At 38.4% G+C, this 20435-nt stretch overlaps 1 protein-coding gene across 1 annotated transcript; it reads right to left on the bottom strand.

Annotated features, from left to right (window-relative positions):
- Positions 1-736: 736 nt before the first annotated feature.
- LOC121376774 (nmrA-like family domain-containing protein 1) lies at positions 737-19889 on the bottom strand. The gene is made up of 7 exons (XM_041504549.1): positions 18671-19889; positions 7815-8006; positions 7176-7303; positions 5378-5522; positions 4459-4554; positions 2597-2790; positions 737-1678 (listed from the first exon to the last, which is right to left on the bottom strand). Exons 2-7 carry the CDS (start codon positions 7990-7992, stop codon positions 1457-1459), a joined length of 963 nt encoding a protein of 320 aa, XP_041360483.1. The 5' UTR covers positions 7993-8006; positions 18671-19889; the 3' UTR covers positions 737-1456.
- Between the last annotated feature and the right edge of the window lie 546 nt (positions 19890-20435).

The raw sequence follows: 20435 nt of genomic DNA on the forward strand, positions 1-20435 counted from the left end.
TTCTGTAAAACCCTTGATTAAATAGACTTTCCCATCTAAAATCACAAAACTGACCAATGTTGTAGTCTCAAATAATATGCATTTTTCTTTGGATTTTTTAAAAGAGAAAAATACTCTAACTCCATTTCGTTCTATTGATGCAAACTGGAATATATTTAGTTAAATAGTTTATTATACTATCAAGTCATTTTTGTTGTTTTACAAGTCAGGTTGATGAAAGCGAAGCGCCTTGTTGTAAATTAGAGTGTTTGTTTATACTGTGCATAAAGGAGATGGATGGAGCTGACGTCACTTCGCCCCAAGCTATACCACCGGACGTCACAAAAACGAAACAAAATGGCTTCCCCCAGTTAGCAGGAATAATCACTTTTTTTTTTTATTAACTCTAAAATTACGCGTTTTTCATTTGTTAAAGTGTAAGTATGTGTTGGCGGTCCGGGTATGCATCTTTCCAACACTTTAAGGCTGGCAGGTACTGGGATCGCATCCCCGAATTGGGTCTCACCCAGAGTTAGTTCCAACGGCTCAATTGGTATTGGCGTGGACAGAATTTTATACTGTAGGGACAACGTCACTGTGAGTTGTGTTATGGTGGTGTTGTGGTTAAGCCATCGGACATAAGGATGGTAGGTACACAGTTCGCATCCCATTACCGGCTCCCACCCAGAGCGAGTTTTAACGATCACTACACCGTTCTCTCTCACTAACAAGTAACGCGCTGTCCTAGACAGACAGCCCAGATAGCTAAGATGTATGCCCAGGACAGCGTACTTGAACCTTAATTGGATATAAGCACGAAAATAAGTTGAAATGAAATGAAATATGGGGCAACAAGCAAAATTAAAAAAATTGGTAAAAAACCCAGATAGGTATGACTGGGTGGGGCATGGCTCCTAGAACTCCCTTTCTGTCCATGCCAATCATAAATGGGTAGGTGAAAGACCACTACAAACACTGCCCTCTCACTAACCATTGGCAACTAACCACTGACCACCGTCCTGGACTAATCACCCAGATAGCTGGGATAGAGGTCAAGAACAGCCTGCTTGACTCTTAATTGGATATAGGCATACAAATCGTAAACTCCACTCTCTCATAACTTGAATGTATCGTGCCAGATGTGGAAGTCAAAAACCACACCCCAATAGCCAACAACATCGCCATACAATCGTTCATGGCAGACTATCAATGCCAATCAAATGGAAATAAGCTCCTCCCACTATTTTGAAATGACCAATGAAACCCCAACAACATTGCCATCCGATCATTCGTGGCAGACTGAGTGTTAATCAAATAAGAATAAGCTCCTCCCACTATTCTGAAATAACCAACGAAATCCCGAAATCCCAAAACCCCAACAGCATCGCCATCCGATCATTCGTAGCAGAATTTCAATGCCAATCACATGGCAATAAGCTCCTCCGACTATTCTGAAGTGACCAATGAAATCCCCGAATCAGTGTATTTCGTCCATTTGACTGAACCGGCGATTAGAAAGGACGTTGTCGATTTTGTCTCTGTTTTCCGCGACCCACCGTTCGAACGACAGCGAGGAGCCGTAAAGTTTTTTGGTTATTTTTACATCTCTCTCCAGCTCGCCCGTCTGGTAGAACTCAAACATGGCGGCTATCTCTTGAGAACCTTTGAATTCGAAACTTTCAAAATCACTGACTCGAATCTAAAATAGAAGAATAATATTATATCATAAACATCATTTATCACGAAGATAGGACATCTCAATCATTATTAATGATATATGTGTGTTATCATTGTGTTACCAATACCTCGTCATCGTCACCATCATCATCATCATCATCATCATCAACAACAACAACAACAGCAACAACCACAACAAAGTTATGATAAAAATAAAGGAAACTATTCACCATACATCCATTCATTTATCCTTACACCCTTCATTAATTCGTTTGTTCTTTCATTTCTTCATTCGTTTATTACTTCATTCATTCTTTTGTTTATTCACTAGTTATTCCATTAATCCATTCAATCATTCAATTATTCAATCATCCATTCATTCATTCATTCATTCATTGACTCATTCATTCATTCATCTATCATTCATTCATTCATTCTTTCATTCATTCATTGAATCATCCTTTCATTCATTCATTGAATCATCCATTCATTCATTCATTCATTCATTGACTCATTCATTCATTCATCCATTCATCTATCTTTCATTCTTCCATTCTTTCATTCATTCATCTATCTTCATTCTTCCATTCATTCATTCATTCATTCATTCATTCATTCATTCATTCATTCATTGAATCATTAATTCATTCATTAATTCATTCATTCACAGGTTCATTCATTGACACCGTGACCCTACCTCCTTCAAACCCGCCCACTACCTCCCTCAAACCTGCCCACTACCTCCCCCAAACCCGCAATCCCTCCCTCCCTGTTTCACTCTACTCACTACCACTGGTTAAGGCGACGACACACGTTACGACTGCCTCGTTTAGAATAGCCGATTAATAAGCAACCGATGAAATCGTCAAGTTGTCTTGTCACAATAGGCCCTTCTCGTACGATACACTTGTACCGTGTGACGCCGCCATTATCCACTCACGTTGGACGCTGTGATTTGCTTGTTGCTGAAATGTTTCTGAATCGTGACCGCCATGTGCTCGGCCGTGATCCGTTCCACCGTCAGTCCCACCGTCCGGAACAGGAAGTCACGTGGTCGCAACAGCAGGTTCACGACGCACCTGGACATGTCGTGCACGCTCATACAGTCGATCGCAACGCCCTCTGTTGGTAGAGCTGGAAACATGTAATGTAATGTATACTCAACAACACAAGACACGCGAGTATTGCAATTAAAAAATTCAATATACATTAAATCGGTAAATAGACTTAAAATGGGATTAAATTAACACTGGACATTGATAATTTTAATAGGACACAAAACTAAAGAAAACTAAATATATACTACTCAAAAGAATTTAAGGGTCAAAAATTTATAACCAAATAAGTTTCAGAGTGTATTAGATTGATGATGTAAACTACACCAAATTTTTTATTTATTGTTCCATATTTACAAAAAACCACAAATAAACGTCACTGTATACAAGAAAGTCACATGACATGCTGTCAAAGTTGAAGGTTGTCAAACATGGATTTTACACATTAGAACATTCGTTTAATAGTGTGTGAATCCACCCCTGGCGCGAATACACTCGACACATCGTTGCCTCATGCTGTTGATCAGACGTCTGAAGAACTCTTGGGGAATGGCCTGCCACTCTGCCATAAGAAGTTGACCCAGATCATGAAGGTTGGCCGGAGGGGCATGGTTATCCCGAACTCTCCTGCCTAATTCGTCCCAGGCGTGCTCTATCGGGGCCAAGTCAGGCGAATATGCTGGCCAATCCATCCTGGCGATACCTTGTTGTCTGAGAAAGTCCGTTACCACCCTGGCGCGGTGGGGTCTGGCATTGTCATCCTGCAGAACTGCCCCGCCGCCAATCTGCTGAAGGCCTGGGAGAACCAACGGCCGGATAATCTCATTCAGATAGCGGATTCCATTCAGATTGCCATCCACCACATAGAGGGGGGTCCTGTGGTGGATAGAGATGCCGCCCCACACCATGACGCTGCCACCACCGAACCGGTGACGTTGTCTAACGTTAACGTCAGCGAAGCGCTCCCCAGAACGTCTGTAGACACGAACCCGACCGTCGTTGAACTGGAGACTAAACCTGGACTCATCAGTGAACATCACTCGACCCCACTGAACACGTTGCCACCGCAGATGAAGCGTGCACCAGTGACGTCTGGCCTTTCTGTGACGTGGTAGAAGCGGTGGTCGAACAGCCTGGCGACGGCAACGTAGATTATTGGCTCTTCATCGATCTTCGATAGTCAGTCGAAGTCGTACCATTGTCGAATTTGGAGTGTGCACCGTACACGAACGCAAGCTCCAATTATACGGAAATTCAGCATTGGGAACATGGAATACACGTGCAAAGCGTGCAAATGAAGCGCTTTGTGAAAAAGCAAGTTATGGGCACTTAGGAGACCTTTCGCTTTCGCCCTAATTTACGTGCAAATGTAAGCATGTTTTCGCCATTAGAACTAGTCGACAGTATCAATGACAGTGGATTTTAATTCATTTATGGGTTGCTTAGACTCACTTTCGTCAAAATGGAACAATACCATGCGTGACATTATGGTCTAGCTAATATAATTGACATTCAGAAAATAATGTCGAAAATATCGTCTGACCCTTAAATTCTTTTGAGTAGTATATATATACATTAATATTTGCGTTTAATTTATTGATCAGTATAGTCTGGTTGAGTTTTCGAAAAATCTCTTTTATACATATATAGACAGGGCAGTACATACCACGGACTTTGATTATATCAGCCACTGGTTAAAATTGAATTAATTAAACCTATATTGTGTATCTGCATATGCGTTACTGACCTAATGCATACATTTCGTCTCCAGTGTTGTGAGGTCTGAAGACGCCCAGTAGATTTTCGTAGAAAAACGGCAGCCGTATGATAGTATACGTTATACCTGAAACACGAAACATGGATTGTGTACGTTATACCTGAAACACGAAACATGGATTGTGTACGTTATACCTGAAATACGAAACATGGAGTATGTACGTTATATCTAAAACACGAAACATGGAGTGTGTACGTTATACCTGAAACACGAAACATGGAGTGTGTACGTTATACCTGAAACACGAAACATGGAGTGTGTACGTTATACCTAAAATACGAAACATGGAGTATGTACGTTATACCTGAAATACGAAACATGGAGTGTGTACGTTATACCTGAAACACGAAACATGGAGTGTGTACGTTATACCTGAAACACGAAACATGGAGTATGTACGTTATACCTGAAATACGAAACATGGAGTGTGTACGTTATATCTAAAACACGAAACATGGAGTGTGTACGTTATACCTGAAACACGAAACATGGAGTGTGTACGTTATACCTGAAACACGAAACATGGAGTGTGTACGTTATACCTGAAACACGAAACATGGAGTTATTTATGAAAAACGAAACAGATTTACAATGTACATTACATATGAAACACGAAACAGATTTATAACTTACGTTATATATGAAACACGAAACAAATTTATGACGTACGTTATATATTAAACACGAAACGGATGCATTATGATAATGAGTGTCTTCAACAAAAAACAAAATGTCTTATTTAATCTCTCAAAACTTCATGTGAAGTGACTCCGTGCTATTATAGATTTTATAATATTTAGTGATGATGTTTTTCATACTCGAGGTGAGACTTTAATTAAAAAAAAAAAAATCTTCTGTCTACTTTACGCTTATTTCTATTCGTACTGACCTGTTTCTTTCATGTGTTCCTCAATGGCGGCCTTAGCATCCATGTGACCACATTCCTTGCCGGTGATTGGTAAGACGGACTCCGCCCCACAGAACACCAAGTGTTTGATGTTACACTTCACCGCCACGTTCACCGCGTTCTTACCCTGAAAACAGCACCATCATCATCAACAACAACAATTAACCCTACTTGGTTGTATACGGTTCTACAAACCTGTTCACATGTTCAGAGTACCATAAAGATTGATATGTTTTGTTTCACAACTTCGACGTGACGTAATCACCTTATGTCTTGAACGTCTGTTCGCAGTAACGTACACAACTGGTCTTGTTTTTGTATCCAAAGTTACGTACACATTTCTATAGTTATATGCCCTAACGTACTCACTAGCTGCCTTGTTCACAATAGCGTCATCACATCTATAGTTCACGCGTACACAGTACGTACTCACTCGTTGCTGTTCACAGTAACGTACTCACTCGCTGTGTTGTCCTCAGTAACGTACTCACTCGCTGTGTTGTTCACGGTAACGTACACTCACTGTGTTGTTCACAGTAACGTACTCACTCGCTGTGTTGTCCTCAATAACGTACTCACTCTCTGTGTTGTTCATAGTAATGTACTCACTCGCTGCGTTGTCCTCAATAACATACTCACTCTCTGTGTTGTCCCCAATAACGTACTCACTCGCTGTGTTGTCCCCAGTGACGTACTCACTCGCTGCGTTGTCCCCAGTAACGTACTCACTCGCTGTGTTGTCCCCAGTAACGTACTCACCCTTTGTGTTGTCCCTAGTAACGTACTCACTCGCTGTGTTGTCCTCAGTAACGTACTCACTCGCTGTGTTGTTCACGGTAACGTACACTCACTGTGTTGTTCACAGTAACGTACTCACTCGCTGTGTTGTTCTCAATAACGTACTCACTCTCTGTGTTGTTCATAGTAATGTACTCACTCGCTGCGTTGTCCTCAATAACATACTCACTCTCTGTGTTGTCCCCAATAACGTACTCACTCGCTGTGTTGTCCCCAGTGACGTACTCACTCGCTGCGTTGTCCCCAGTAACGTACTCACTCGCTGTGTTGTCCCCAGTAACGTACTCACCCTTTGTGTTGTCCCTAGTAACGTACTCACTCGCTGTGTTGTCCCCAGTAACGTACTCACCCTCTGTGTTGTCCTCAGTAACGTACTCACTCGCTGTGTTGTTCACGGTAACGTACTCACTCACTGTGTTGTTCCCAGTAACGTACTCACTCGCTGTGTTGTCCTCAATAACGTACTCACTCTCTGTGTTGTTCACAGTAACGTACTCACTCGCTGCGTTGTCCTCAGTAACGTATTCACTCTCTGTGTTGTCCCCAGTAACGTACTCACTCGCTGCGTTGTCCCCAGTAACGTACTCACTCGCTGCGTTGTCCCCAGTAACGTACTCACTCGCTGCGTTGTCCTCAGTAACGTACTCACTCGCTGTGTTGTTCACGGTAACGTACTCACTCACTGTGCTGTTCACAGTAACGTACTCACTCTGTCTTGTTCACAGTAACGTACTCACTCTCTGTGCTGTCCATAGTAACGTACTCACTCGCTGTGTTGTCCCCATTAACGTACTCACTCGCTGTGTTGTCCTCAGTAACGTACTCACTCGCTGTGTGGTCCATAGTAACGTACTCACTCTCTGTGTTGTCAATAGTAACGTACTCACTCGCACTGTTGTCCTCAGTAACGTACTCACTCGCTGTGTTGTCCATAATAACGTACTCACTCTCTGTGTTGTTCACAGTAATATAACGTACTCACCTGTTGCGTCTCCTTGCTCTGGTCCATGTGCTCCCAGTAGTGTGTAACGAGAAACATAACGTCAACACCGTGAACAGCGACCTCTAGACTTTTCGTGTCATCTAGGTCAGCCGTTGCTATCACCGCCCCTGTAAATAATGCAAGTAGTAAGAGTATGACTATTTCTGTATGTCTGTCTACCGATATATCTGGGTATATATCTATCTATATCCATGTGTCTGTCGCTCTGTCTGTCTGTCTGTCTCTTACTCTCTCCCTTTCTATCTATCTGTCCGTCCGTCTGTCCGTCTGTCTCTGTCTCTCTCTCTCTCTCTCTCTCTCTCTCTCTCTCTCTCTCTCTCTCTCTCTCTCTCTCTCTCTCTCTCTCTCTCTCTCTCTCTCTCTCTCTCTCTATCTGTATCTTTCTGTCTATCTGTGTATCTATCTGTATTCTGTCTGCCTCTATGTATGTCTGTCTGATATATTTGGGTATATATCTGTCTATATCTATATGTCTGTCTGTCAGATAGTCTCTTACTGTATCTCTTTCTTTCTGTCAATCTGTCTGTCTTTGTCTAAAACATAAAATAAATAAAATGGTATCAGTTCTATTCCTCCCTCCCCTACTTCGTCTTTGTGTGTGGACTGTATTATACTAACCACCTTCAGCGAGACTGCGCAGTGCGTCACTTCCTGGTTTGCGACTGATGGCCTTGACCGCGAACCGTGGGTTTTTAACGAGCGCCCTCGCGACGGCCCCGCCCACCATCCCACTCGCTCCGAACACCACCACCGAGATCCGCTCCTCGTCAGTCAGCAAGCTGGCGCTACAGCCCATCCTCAGTACACAACCTGTAACCATAGAAACCATGATCAATACACCACCACCGAGATCCGCTCCTCGTCAGTCAGCAAGCTGGCGCTACAACCCATCCTCAGTACACAACCTGTAACCATAGAAACCATCCTCTATACACAACCTGTAACCATAGAAACCATCCTCTATACACAACCTGTAACCATAGAAACCATCCTCTATACACAACCTGTAACCATAGAAACCATCCTCTATACACAACGTGTAACCATAGAAATCATCCTCTATACACAACCTGTAACCATAGAAACCATCCTCAATACACAACATATAACTATAGAAACCATCCTCAATACTCAATCTGTCCCTATAAAACATATGATCAATACGCAACGTATAACTATAGAAACTATCCTCAATACACAACCTGTAACAATAGAAACCATCCTCAGCACATAAGCTATAACGATAGAAACCAAACAAATACACAACCTGTACTTATAAAAACATGATCAATACACAACATGTAACTATAGAAACTATCTTCACTCTACAGCCTGTAACTGAAAACTGTCCTAAATATACAACTTGTAATTTGTAGAAACCATGCTCAATACTGAAACTATAGAAACCATCATGAATACACAACATGTAACTATAGAAACCATCATGAATACACAACATGTAACTATAGAAACCATCATGAATACACAACATGTAACTATAGAAACCATCATGAATACACAACATGTAACTATAGAAACCATCTTCAGCACACAACTTGTATTTTTAAAACAGTGCTCAATACACAATGTGTAACTACAGAAACCATCATGAATACACAACCTGTAACTATAGAAACCATCATGAATACACAACCTGTAGCTACAGAAACCATCATGAATACACAACCTGTAACTATAGAAACCATCATGAATAGACAACCTGTAGCTACAGAAACCATCATGAATACACAACCTGTAACTATAGAAACCATCATGAATACACAACCTGTAACTATAGAAACCATCATGAATACACAACCTGTAACTACAGAAACCATCATGAATACACAATCTGTAACTACAGAAACCATCATGAATACACAACCTGTAACTATTGAAACCATCATGAATACACAGCCTGTAACTATAGAAACCACCATGTATGCACAACCTGTATCTATAGAAACCATCATGAATACACAACCTGTAATTATAGAAACCATTATGAATATACAACATGTAACTATAGAAACCATCATGAATACACAACATGTAACTATAGAAACCTATCATGGATACACAACATGTAACTATAGAAACCATCATGAATACACAACCTGTAACTATAGAAACCATCATGAATACACAACCTGTAACTATAGAAACAATCATGAATAAACAACCTGTAACTATAGAAACCACCATGTATGCACAACCTGTATCTATAGAAACAATCATGAATACACAACCTGTAACTATAGAAACCTATCATGGATACACAACCTGTAACTATAGAAACCATCATGAATACACAACCTGTAATTATAAAAACCATCATGAATATACAACATGTAACTATAGAAACCATCATGAATACACAACATGTAACTATAGAAACATATCATGGATACACAACATGTAACTATAGAAACCATCATGAATACACAACCTGTATCTATAGAAACCATCATGAATACACAACCTGTAACTATAGAAACCATCATGAATACACAACATGTAACTATAGAAACCTATCATGGATACACAACATGTAACTATAGAAACCATCATGAATACACAACCTGTATCTATAGAAACCATCATGAATACACAATCTGTAACTATAAAAACCACCATGAATGCACAACCTGTAATTTAAGAAACCATCATGAATACACAACATGTAACTATAGAAACCTATCATGGATACACAACATGTAACTATAGAAACCATCATGAATTCACAACCTGTATCTATAGAAACCACCATGAATGCACAACCTGTAACTATAGAAACCATCATGAATACACAACTTGTAAGTATAGAAACCGCCGTGAATACACAACATGTAACTATAGAAACCATCATCAATACACAACATGTAACTTTTGAAACAATTCCCAATATGTAAGTGTAGAAGCTATCTTCAGCACACCACTTGAATAGACACTATGTAATTTACAGAAACCATGCTCACTATACAGCCTGGAACTACAGGAAAAAAAGTATACATGTAATTAACATCAAGGTCCAATGTATTTCATAGGAAATGACATTATTTTTAAAATTACTCTTTTTTTTATTACAATTTGTTTAGTTTTTTTCATTTAGGAGACTAAAACTTAGTCAGGGTATAGCTACCAAAATGTTGAAGTTAGGCCATAGTTAACTGTCGCGGTTTTTAGGCCACCCCTACCCCGATTATACAGAGAATAATACATTAGTGGTCGTTAGATACCATTTATCTTACAACGAGTTGTTTTAAAATGTATCTAGCGAGCAAAAGTGAGTTGGATACGTTTTAAAACAACGAGGTGTAAGATAAATGGTATGTAATGGACACGAATATATTATTATATTTCTTGTATATCCTCAAAAACCAGATTTTAAGCAAATTTTGACATCTTTTTCGACTAAACGTTATTCACAGCCGTTGCTCTTGTAGCTAACTTACGCGTCACAGACAAATGATTGTCAGGTTAACTATACGTCTCAGTGTAATCGATTTCGATCGTGCTGTTTTTGTTATTGCATGTATGGCATTAGTAACCTGGTCTTCACCTAGGAACAGCCGGTCGTATTTCTTTCACATGTTAACGCACGTACATGTGTTAACAAGTATGTGTTATCAAACAGAACGAATGATGTTCTCACCAATGAGTGTGTCACAAATTGACTTTCCAAACTAGTAACACAGTTATAACATTATGTACATTAACATCAATGAGAAAACCATCGTGTCACGGTACAGTTATTATTGAACTATTTGTTAATTTTATTACTCACTGATGCGTCTTGACAAATAACGTCAGCAAGTTGTTAAATTATTGACGAGCTTTCGCAAGTGACATACAAGCACATTGTAAAATTATTGACCTGTTTCCGCGTGCAGTATCTAGTTACTCTGAAATGAAATAAATGTGTTGTGTAGTTTTATATACGTCTCTCTGTGGCTTAACAAAGATAAAGTTGTTTTTGTTTAACGACATTACTAGAACACTTTGATTTATTAATCATCGGCTGGTGAATGTCAAACATTTTAGTATTTTTTAAAGTTTAGTCTTAGAGAGGAAACCCGCTACATCTTTCCATTAGTAGCAAGGCAACCTTTATATGCACCATCCCACAGACAGGATAGCACATACCACGGCCTTTGATATACCAGTCGTGGTGCACTGGCTGGAATGAGAAATAGTCCAATGAATCCATCGACGGGGATCGATCCCAGACCAACCGTGAATCAAGCGAGCTCTTTACCACTGGGCTACGTCCCGCCCCTGTAAAGTAACAAATATGTACGTGTGCACACTGCACGTGTGTGTGTGCGCGCGTGCGTATGTGTGTGCGTGCGTGCGTGTGTGTGCGTGTGCGTTCATAGTGTCAATATCAGTTCATATACATTTTAGTTTGTTATTCAGTATGGTTATTTTTAGAGAACACAGTGTGAGAGTTTTCGCATACGTTGGAGAGCGATTTTAGAGAAATCTGATTGGCTATATACCATGATGACCAGTCGAAACCGGTCATTGAAATGAACACGATACAGACCAAATTTTACAATGCCGTATTTATACGATAGTTTCCATTTCGTATCATGTTTACGTCCCGAGCATAGGCATACGGACCCCTTTTTGTCGGGCGTGGTGTGTGTGTGGGGAGGGGGGGGGGGGGGGGGGGGGGGGGGGAATTTACGCCAGAAGTAAACGAAAATGCACAAATAAGAATAAGAACGTTTTTTCATGTAGTCCATTTGCGTGAAAAGGGAACCGATGAATTGGCATATAACCATATACAAAATAATGTTAAAACTCATAATACAACTGCTATAAAAGCATTATTAGGGACGGGACGTAGCCCAGTAGTAACGCGCACCCTTGAAGCGTTGTTCCATCAGTCGCCTCAATACCTGTATCATAAAACTAGAATTAACCTGTGCAATTTGATGGTAATGTTTAAAGAAACTTTTTTTTATTTGCACTGAATTTTTCCTTTCCAAATATGTTATTTGATATGTTTTTATATGAATATTTATGTTTATTCATTATAGAGTTACAGGCAATTTCATCGGTTCCCTTTTGATGCAAGCGGACTACATGGTTGCATTAATATTCTGAATAGTATGATGGAAATATACATGGTTAAAAGCTTTCAGGCCAGCTCATTTTGCCTGAATGTTTCCATCGTTTTTGCCGCAACGTGAAGATTTGCTCCAACGCGAATATTTGCCCCAACGCGAAGATTTGCCCCAGCGCGAAGATTTGCCCCAACGCGTAGATTTGCTCCAACGCGAAGATTTTCCCCAAAGCGAAGATTTGCTCCAACGCGAAGATTTGTCCCAACGCGAAGATTTGCTCCAACGCGAAGATTTACCCCAACGCGAAGGTTTGCTCCAGCACTGGGGTTGGGGGTGGAGGCAGTAATTCATTGTTAGCAGAAACCTTGCATTTTTTACACAAACCTTGGAGTTTTTACACAAACCTTGCATTTTTTACACAAACCTTGATATTTGATAGAAACCTTTATATTTGACTAAAGCCTTGATATTTCACACAAACATTATATTTTTACAAACCTTGATACTTCACAGAAACCGTTGGTATTTTACACAAGCCTTGATAGTTTACACACACCTTGATATTTGTCACAACCTTTTGACATTTTATACAAACTTTGATACTTCACCCAAACCATTGACATTTCGCACAAACTTCGACATATATATATATACTCTTCAAAAAAGTAGGAGAACTCTAATAAGAATTTACAACTGCCAAAATTTTAAGGTATATTAGCTGTGGGGAATGGTTATATAATAATAGTGAATTAATTGGGCAAACATTACAACCGGTAGTTAGTATTACAGTAGGTTTTATGTCCACCAAAGATCTTGAAGGACGATTCGGGTCAGAAGTGAAATTTGAAAGTTGACGGGGTTTTTTTTCTTCAGTAAATCGCAAATTCAGACAATAAAAATGACTAACAACAAAACAATAACAACTGTATGATCAACAGAATGAAAAACCAGATTGACAGAAATAACGTTCCACAGTGATTAATCGACCTTCCTGGAAATGGTCAAAATCGAGAATGACACCCCACGCACGTGTACCGGGCAACTGCGTGATGCAAGTGCAAACTATGGAATGTGTTTCGGTGTGTTGATAAACAGACCTGAACGTTCTTTACTTGAATGTCTGTTGTCAAAACGTATGTTCGGTCTAATAGTTGATATTAACATTAATATTTCAGGTTCCCCTACTTGTCTGAAGAGTATATATATATATATATATATATATATATATATATATATATATATATATATATATATATATACTAAATTTTTAGTATTCACTAATAACTCATTACTCGGAGTTTCAGGCTCCTCGCCTTCATCAGATGAAGGCGAGGAGCCTGAAACTCCGAGTAATGAGTTATTAGTGAATACTAAAAATTTAGTGTACCTGCTCCACTAACATTGTGTTGAGCACTTTATGTCCAATAGTGATAACAAATATATTACTATATATATATATATATATATATATATATATAGGGGTTAGTGCCAGAACCACTTATCTTCTTTCCACTTCAATCTGAGAAAACTGCATTGAAAACTTTGGAATGCACTTAAAAATCGAAAACTTAACTTTTGCTAAATATTTTGCTTTTAGATGCTAGCAGTTATTTATTTTACTATAAACCTTAAACGTTTTGTCTGCTAATAATAATAAATCATGATGTAATTTGATGAAGAACTATTTAATTTATTGTGGCTCGTGGAACTTGAAAACAAACAGCTCCAACCAGCATGCCAGAGCAAGCTATTTTATGACCAGTTTTTCTTACAGTCCAGCATATGTGACAAATTGTGTGAAATCTTAGTCAAGAATAATGTTATCTTGCAGTGAGTCCACGTGGCATACAGTAAACGTTTAATTTCGCAGCAGCTCTGAGACACCTAACTGGGTCTGTGTTGTTAATACTTTGAAAATGTACTGGCGGCAGGAAGTAATTGTAAACAATAACAAATTATCTTTGGATGGCAGACACTGGAAATGGTCATGGGTGTTTCCAGCTGTGTGCACAGTAACCTTACCCTACACTGAGATGGTGAATTGGGCTCCCTGGTATTGTAGCAGGTTGCTAGACGCTCTTAACAACTTTAGAAAAACAATTTGTCAAACAAAGCAAAGCCTTAAAACCAGTTATAACAGATACATTTGTTATATTAATTATTACATGAAATGTAAGCTATCATACCAGTTATAACAGATATATTTATTACACTAATTAAATACGAAATGTAAGCTATCAGAGTAAACTGTTCCATCTGAGCTACTGACTGAATTAATAATCAACTGTTAAAATAAGTTAATACGTTTAATGATTTTTAATACACAGTAATTTAACAAAACAACTATATTCGGCATTTTTCCTTAAAAGTTTTCACTCGTTCTAAAGTGTCTACGTTTTGACATGTTCTAAAACAAATGTTCTTCAACTTAATGATTTAAACAGCAATTTAGAGAGAATAAAATGACAAATATATTTACAATCAACGTGTAATGATTCCTAGCAGAATGCGCATTTTCGTAGGTTTTACAAAAATGCACAAAAATCTCATCGTGTGTAAGATGTTTGCATGTAACATAGGTCAGATGTTACTGAAACAATATTTAGAAGTTATATGTGATAAAAACTTACTAAAATAATATGACATTAGCAAATAATTACCACAATTCTACTGTCCCTTAATTCATTTTGTTGAGTACATTTTAAATATGCAAGTAATACTACTAAAGGTACCCGTGTTGAAACCAAAATCTATTGATTGATATACTTTAAATTGTACATAATATATGCACTGGCGTATCCGGGTAGCCAGGGATTGGGCACAAGAGGACCTTGCCTTCTCGAATATACCTCTTTTTTCACAATACCACCTTTTATAATGCATGTTACCCCATAACATGTATAAAAGCAGTGCCCTCTATCTCCACTCCACCCCCAATAAACAATCCTGGCTACCCTAATATATATATATATATATATATATATATATATATAGGGTTTATTGACTAGTTGGATATTGGCATGGATGGGAAAGAAATATTTAATGGCACGTCAGCACATGATATTTTTAATGCCTTCTAGTCTATACTTGAACAGACAAAAACGATTCCTAATAAAACTCGCCATTTTATTGACACTGGTACTCAAACATGTGTTATTCTTAGTAATACACTGTAGGCGAAACGCAAATGGTCAACAGTCAAATTCACAAAATTAGATTTCATTGTTGATAATGTAAACATTTTGTAATAAAACATTTATCTGATAACAACAATGTATCGATTTACTCAAGCAACACATATAACGTGTGGTACCTTGCATTTTATTTTACCAGCAAAACGTAGGGTGTCTCGTGGCATTTGAGATAAAATAAATGTGTTACTTAGAAACCCCCAATTTTGTAGAAAGTAAAGTTTGTATTTTTAAATTTTGTCTTAAACAAATGTCAACCTCATGTGAACTGTAGATGCATTGCAATTGTACATTAAATAGAATTAATTTACTGGGATAGTTTTAACATGGTATGTGCACAAATATTTCACAAATTGCGTGCTAATTTTTAGAGTGATTATAAAAGTGTTTTGATCATGTTGGATTCTGGTTTTATGTTCTACTTGTAGTATTATTAGCACCAGTGTACAGTACACACAGGAGAACGGCTGGTAGGTGTTTTACTATGGCTAATGAATTGTTAAAATCACCTATTCCATGTTCAGTGCATTGTGGTTTTTTTTTAAATCCTCAAACTCTAGGCGTTTGGTGCTTGTGGATAGTTGTGTATTGTTTTAACTGCTATTTTTGTTCCCCTAAGAAGTCAGTATGGTGGAGGTGGGAAGGTGTGTGTGTCCCGTGATCGTGACTATGTGGATCTGCAAAACAAAGCTGGCTATGACACAGCACAACTCGAAACTAATCCGGCAAGTGATATCTTGAAATCTGAGCTGGATTATTATCACATCTTAAGCCAGTATCTTTGTGCAACGTTAATTTTTAATCCAGACCACGGCAACCTGATCTGGAAGTTGTTTCAACCATAGTTGTCACAATCTTTAATGTACCAGTCCTGGGCACTGGTTGAAGTAAGATAAAAGGCGATGGGTCCACTAAGGGCAATCGATCATATATCCCATCGCATCTATCTGTAACTGAACTACGCTGACATGGGTGATATACTGCACGCGTGTACAGGAATGAACTACTCTACTAGTCTTATCATATATAAATTGCAAATACATTACGGTAAATGAAGATTAAAAATAAAAAAAATTCAGGTATAGTTTCATGTTTTGATTGTCAATGTTTTGAAAACATTTCAATTTGTTAATTGAATAAAAATTGTTGATTAAAATATTTAATAAATTGATGTCATAATAATGATAACAGTGAATGCCATTAAGTACAATAAGACCAGGTGTAAAAAATATCTAAATACAGTTTAATGCATTCGTCATCATTGAGCTGGTGCGTAATTAAGTATAATGTTTGTCTAATGCGTTCGTAGAATGATATACATGTACACACACATTTTATTTAAATAACAGTAACCACTTTGTTATAATGACCAGAGATCCCTCATCATTGGAACATCTGAAATGTTACAATTATTCCAGTTAATGTAGTAATATCTAGATATTTTAGCCCAGAAAATATGAATGTGCATACATTTCAACTACTACAATGAACAATATTTATTATTAGTATGCATATTTATTTTATGCCATTTATATAAAGAGGTCGCTTCTTCTAACCAATTAGTTATAATATGAACTACCATGAACGGACTCCGATTTAAAGAAAAAATACTTGACCTTTATCTACTAATTCATGTTCAACTATATGTCAAATATTATATAATGTCTATAAAATATACAATGACTAGAAAAGTTACAATCCTTTGATTATGCCTTTGAAATAATATAAACTAATTTCCCTCTATGCTAAGTAAATTAAAATATTTTATTGCGTATGGTCATAAAACATTTATCATCTTTGGGCCGGCATCCTTTTTACAATAAACAATTCCCAGGCATTTTCATTTTAAATTGCAACTTAAATTTATTTTTTATATAATATTCAAATTGTCTACAAAATACAGACATAGCTAGACCATACTTTTTAACTAAGGTTGTTGCATATGGGAGCCATGTTTAAAAAAAAGAAACAAACAAACAAAGAAAGGAATTTTATATTTAATGACACACTCAACACAGCTACAGGTATGTGGTGTCAGACATGTAGTTAATGACCACAAATATATTTTAGAGAGGAAACTATGGGCAACTATTTTTTATTAGCACCAAGGGATCTTTAATATATGCATCACCCCACAGACAGGATAGCACATATCATGGTCTGTAACACCAGTTGTGAAGCACTCGCTGGAACGAGAAATAGTCCAATGATTCCACTAACAGGAATCGATCCTAGACTGACCGTACACCAGGCCAGCACTTTACTACTGGGCTACGTCCTGCCCCCGGCAAATTAATTTAATTATATTTTTTTTCTCTAATACACATAGTAATTATTCAGACTAAAATAAGGGAAAACAACTTTCCTGTTTAACTAATTTCTCTATGTCTCTGTTCAGTTAATATTTTCTCAACTGCGTGTTTCTTCTGTAGAACTAAATGAACTCTGCAATCACTTCTGATTAAACTATTTACATAGCCGGCATTTATTCAGGAACTAATTAACAACACACACACATTCCAGATGTCTATCCACTACACACTTCAAGCCCCCCCCCCCCCCCCCCCCCCCCCCACCCCCATTGTCGGCAGTCCATCTCAGATTACCACCAACGGACCGGTCATTGTCATGCGTAAACAATTACTTCTAGCTACTTCTGCCAGCGTTGTTACTTCTTTGTAAGCCAAAACACCCAGCCAGAGATAGTTTACATAAAACACCATTGCTGGATGTAAACACTTAGAGCTAGCATGTGTCATTAGCGTGTCATGCGGTATGGCACCTAGGATTCAATCTTCTCAGACAGTTTACAGACCACAACAATCCAGTGTTGTGAGCTAACGTGTTATGTCTGTCAGCTATGGGTAATACTACAAAATTCTAGAGAGACAGAATAAGGTAGTGCTGAAAACATGGTTTTGCCCTTTTGTGGAAATGGTCATAAAAGATAATTGGTTTGGGTTCTGATGTATAAAAGCATAAATAAATGATTGATTTGAATGAGACATTGTGAAATGATAGTACACATTCCCATGATGCTGACAAGGTGATTAACTCATTATATATATATATATATATAAACCGTGATATTTCATATAAACGTGGATGTTTTACACAAACCTTAATGTTTCACACACAAGGCATGATTCCTTTTACATAAACCTCGAATCAATGATAATTTAAATAAACTTTCATATTTCATACAAACCTTATTTCACACAAACTGTGATGGTCTACGAATCAAATTGCAACACGTTTTGTTGTTCTATCATCGTGGAATTAAAGACCATACATTGGTTCCAGTAAAAATGTCTTGGAATTAAAAACAATACACTGGTTCCAGTAAAAACGTCCTTGAATTAAAGACCATACATTGGTTCCAGTAAAAACGTCCTGGAATTAAAGACAATACATTGGTTCTAGTAAAAACATCCCACCATATTGCTTGTAGTTTCTTGCCAATGGCTGAGACTGGTATCATAGACATTAACACAAACAAACACACGCACGGTTACGAGGTAAACCGTAGTATCACTATTCCCAAGTGTGCAGTAGCTACATTGATATGTTCACGCTTGGCGTTTTGCGTTTTGCATTGGTAATTGTCTGATGAAAATCAAATCCTCTTACGTCCAGGTACGCAGCCTAGGCAGCGTAGCACGACGAGTGATCAGTCGAGTATTAAAGATTTATCGCCGAAAGCGTCCACAATGCTGTTGAACAAACGATTCGCTAATTGCGCGTAAATACGTCGCCGTATCGTATGGATAACTGGGAATATTGGTCGTATTAAATATTACGTCATCAGATGTGACGTAATATATAAAAGTGATATGTAATATCTGAGCCATGTCGATTTTAATCACCATCAATCGGTCTCGATGTTGTGGTGCTTCAAGTCATCGGACGTAAGGCTGGTGGGTATTGGGTTCGCATCTCGGTACCGGCTCCCACCCAGGTTTAATAACTGAATGGGTAGGTGTAAGACCACTACACCGACTTCTCTCACACCAACCCTTTCTGACATCCAATCGCCGATGTGTATTTTTGTGCTGGGGTGTCGTTAAACATTCATTCATTCATTCATTCTCATAACAACCAAACACTAACCTACTGTCTAGGGCACCGTTCCACATATGCACAAAGGTGATCTTAGTACAAATATCGCTTCGTAGAACGGGGCCCTGGACAGGCAGTCCAGATAGCTGAGGTGTGTGCCCAGGGAAACGTGCTTGAACTTTAATTGGCTAAAAGCACGAAAATGAGTATCGGTGAAATGAAATCTTCGTTCTTCTCTCCATATCCAGTGGCTGGCGATATGAAGATGAAACCATGGTAGACGTGCTTGAACCTTAATTTGGTAATTTTGTTTTGCACGGAATCAAAATGTACCTTGACCCCGACTCTAACCGGCGTAATGCGTTGATAACGCAGGCGTTCTAAGTGGAGCGTGACGTAGCTCGTCTAATGTGCGATCGATCTTGGAACAACAATCGATCTCCATCAGTGGGCCCCATTGGGCTATTTCTCGTCCCAGCCAGCGCTCCACATCTGATGTAACAAAAGCTGTGGTATGTACTATCCTGTCTGTTGGATGGTGCATATAAAAGATCTCTTGCTGCTAATCGAAAAAGAGTAGCCTATATATGACAGCAGCGAGTTTTCTATATAATTACCTCTGTAGTCCTTCACCATTGGTTCGATAAAGTTTGTTTTGTTTAACGACACCACTGGAGCACATTGATTAATTAATCATCGGCTGTTGGATGTTAAACATTTGGTAATTCTGACTCGTAGTCATCAGAGGAAACCCGCTACATTTTTTGTAATGTAGCAAGGGATCTTTTATATGCACTTTCCCACAGACACGAAAGCACATACCACGGCCTTTGTTCAGTTGTGGTGCACTGGTTGAAACGAGAAAAAAAAAAAAAATAGCTGAATGGATCTACTGAGGTGGTTCGATCCTGCGA

This window comes from Gigantopelta aegis, chromosome 7, assembly GCF_016097555.1.
Source record: "Gigantopelta aegis isolate Gae_Host chromosome 7, Gae_host_genome, whole genome shotgun sequence".
In the NCBI taxonomy this organism is placed as follows: domain Eukaryota; kingdom Metazoa; phylum Mollusca; class Gastropoda; order Neomphalida; family Peltospiridae; genus Gigantopelta; species Gigantopelta aegis.

Coding starts and splice junctions, on each gene's coding strand:
- LOC121376774 (XM_041504549.1), bottom strand. CDS start 7,992: ATGGGCTGTAGCGCCAGCTTGCTGACTGACGAGGAGCGGATCTCGGTG. Junction 7,304..7,814: donor GCGCAGTCTCGCTGAAGGTG/GTTAGTATAATA, acceptor CATTATTTACAG/GGGCGGTGATAGCAACGGCT. Junction 4,555..5,377: donor GGAACACATGAAAGAAACAG/GTCAGTACGAAT, acceptor TTCGTGTTTCAG/GTATAACGTATACTATCATA.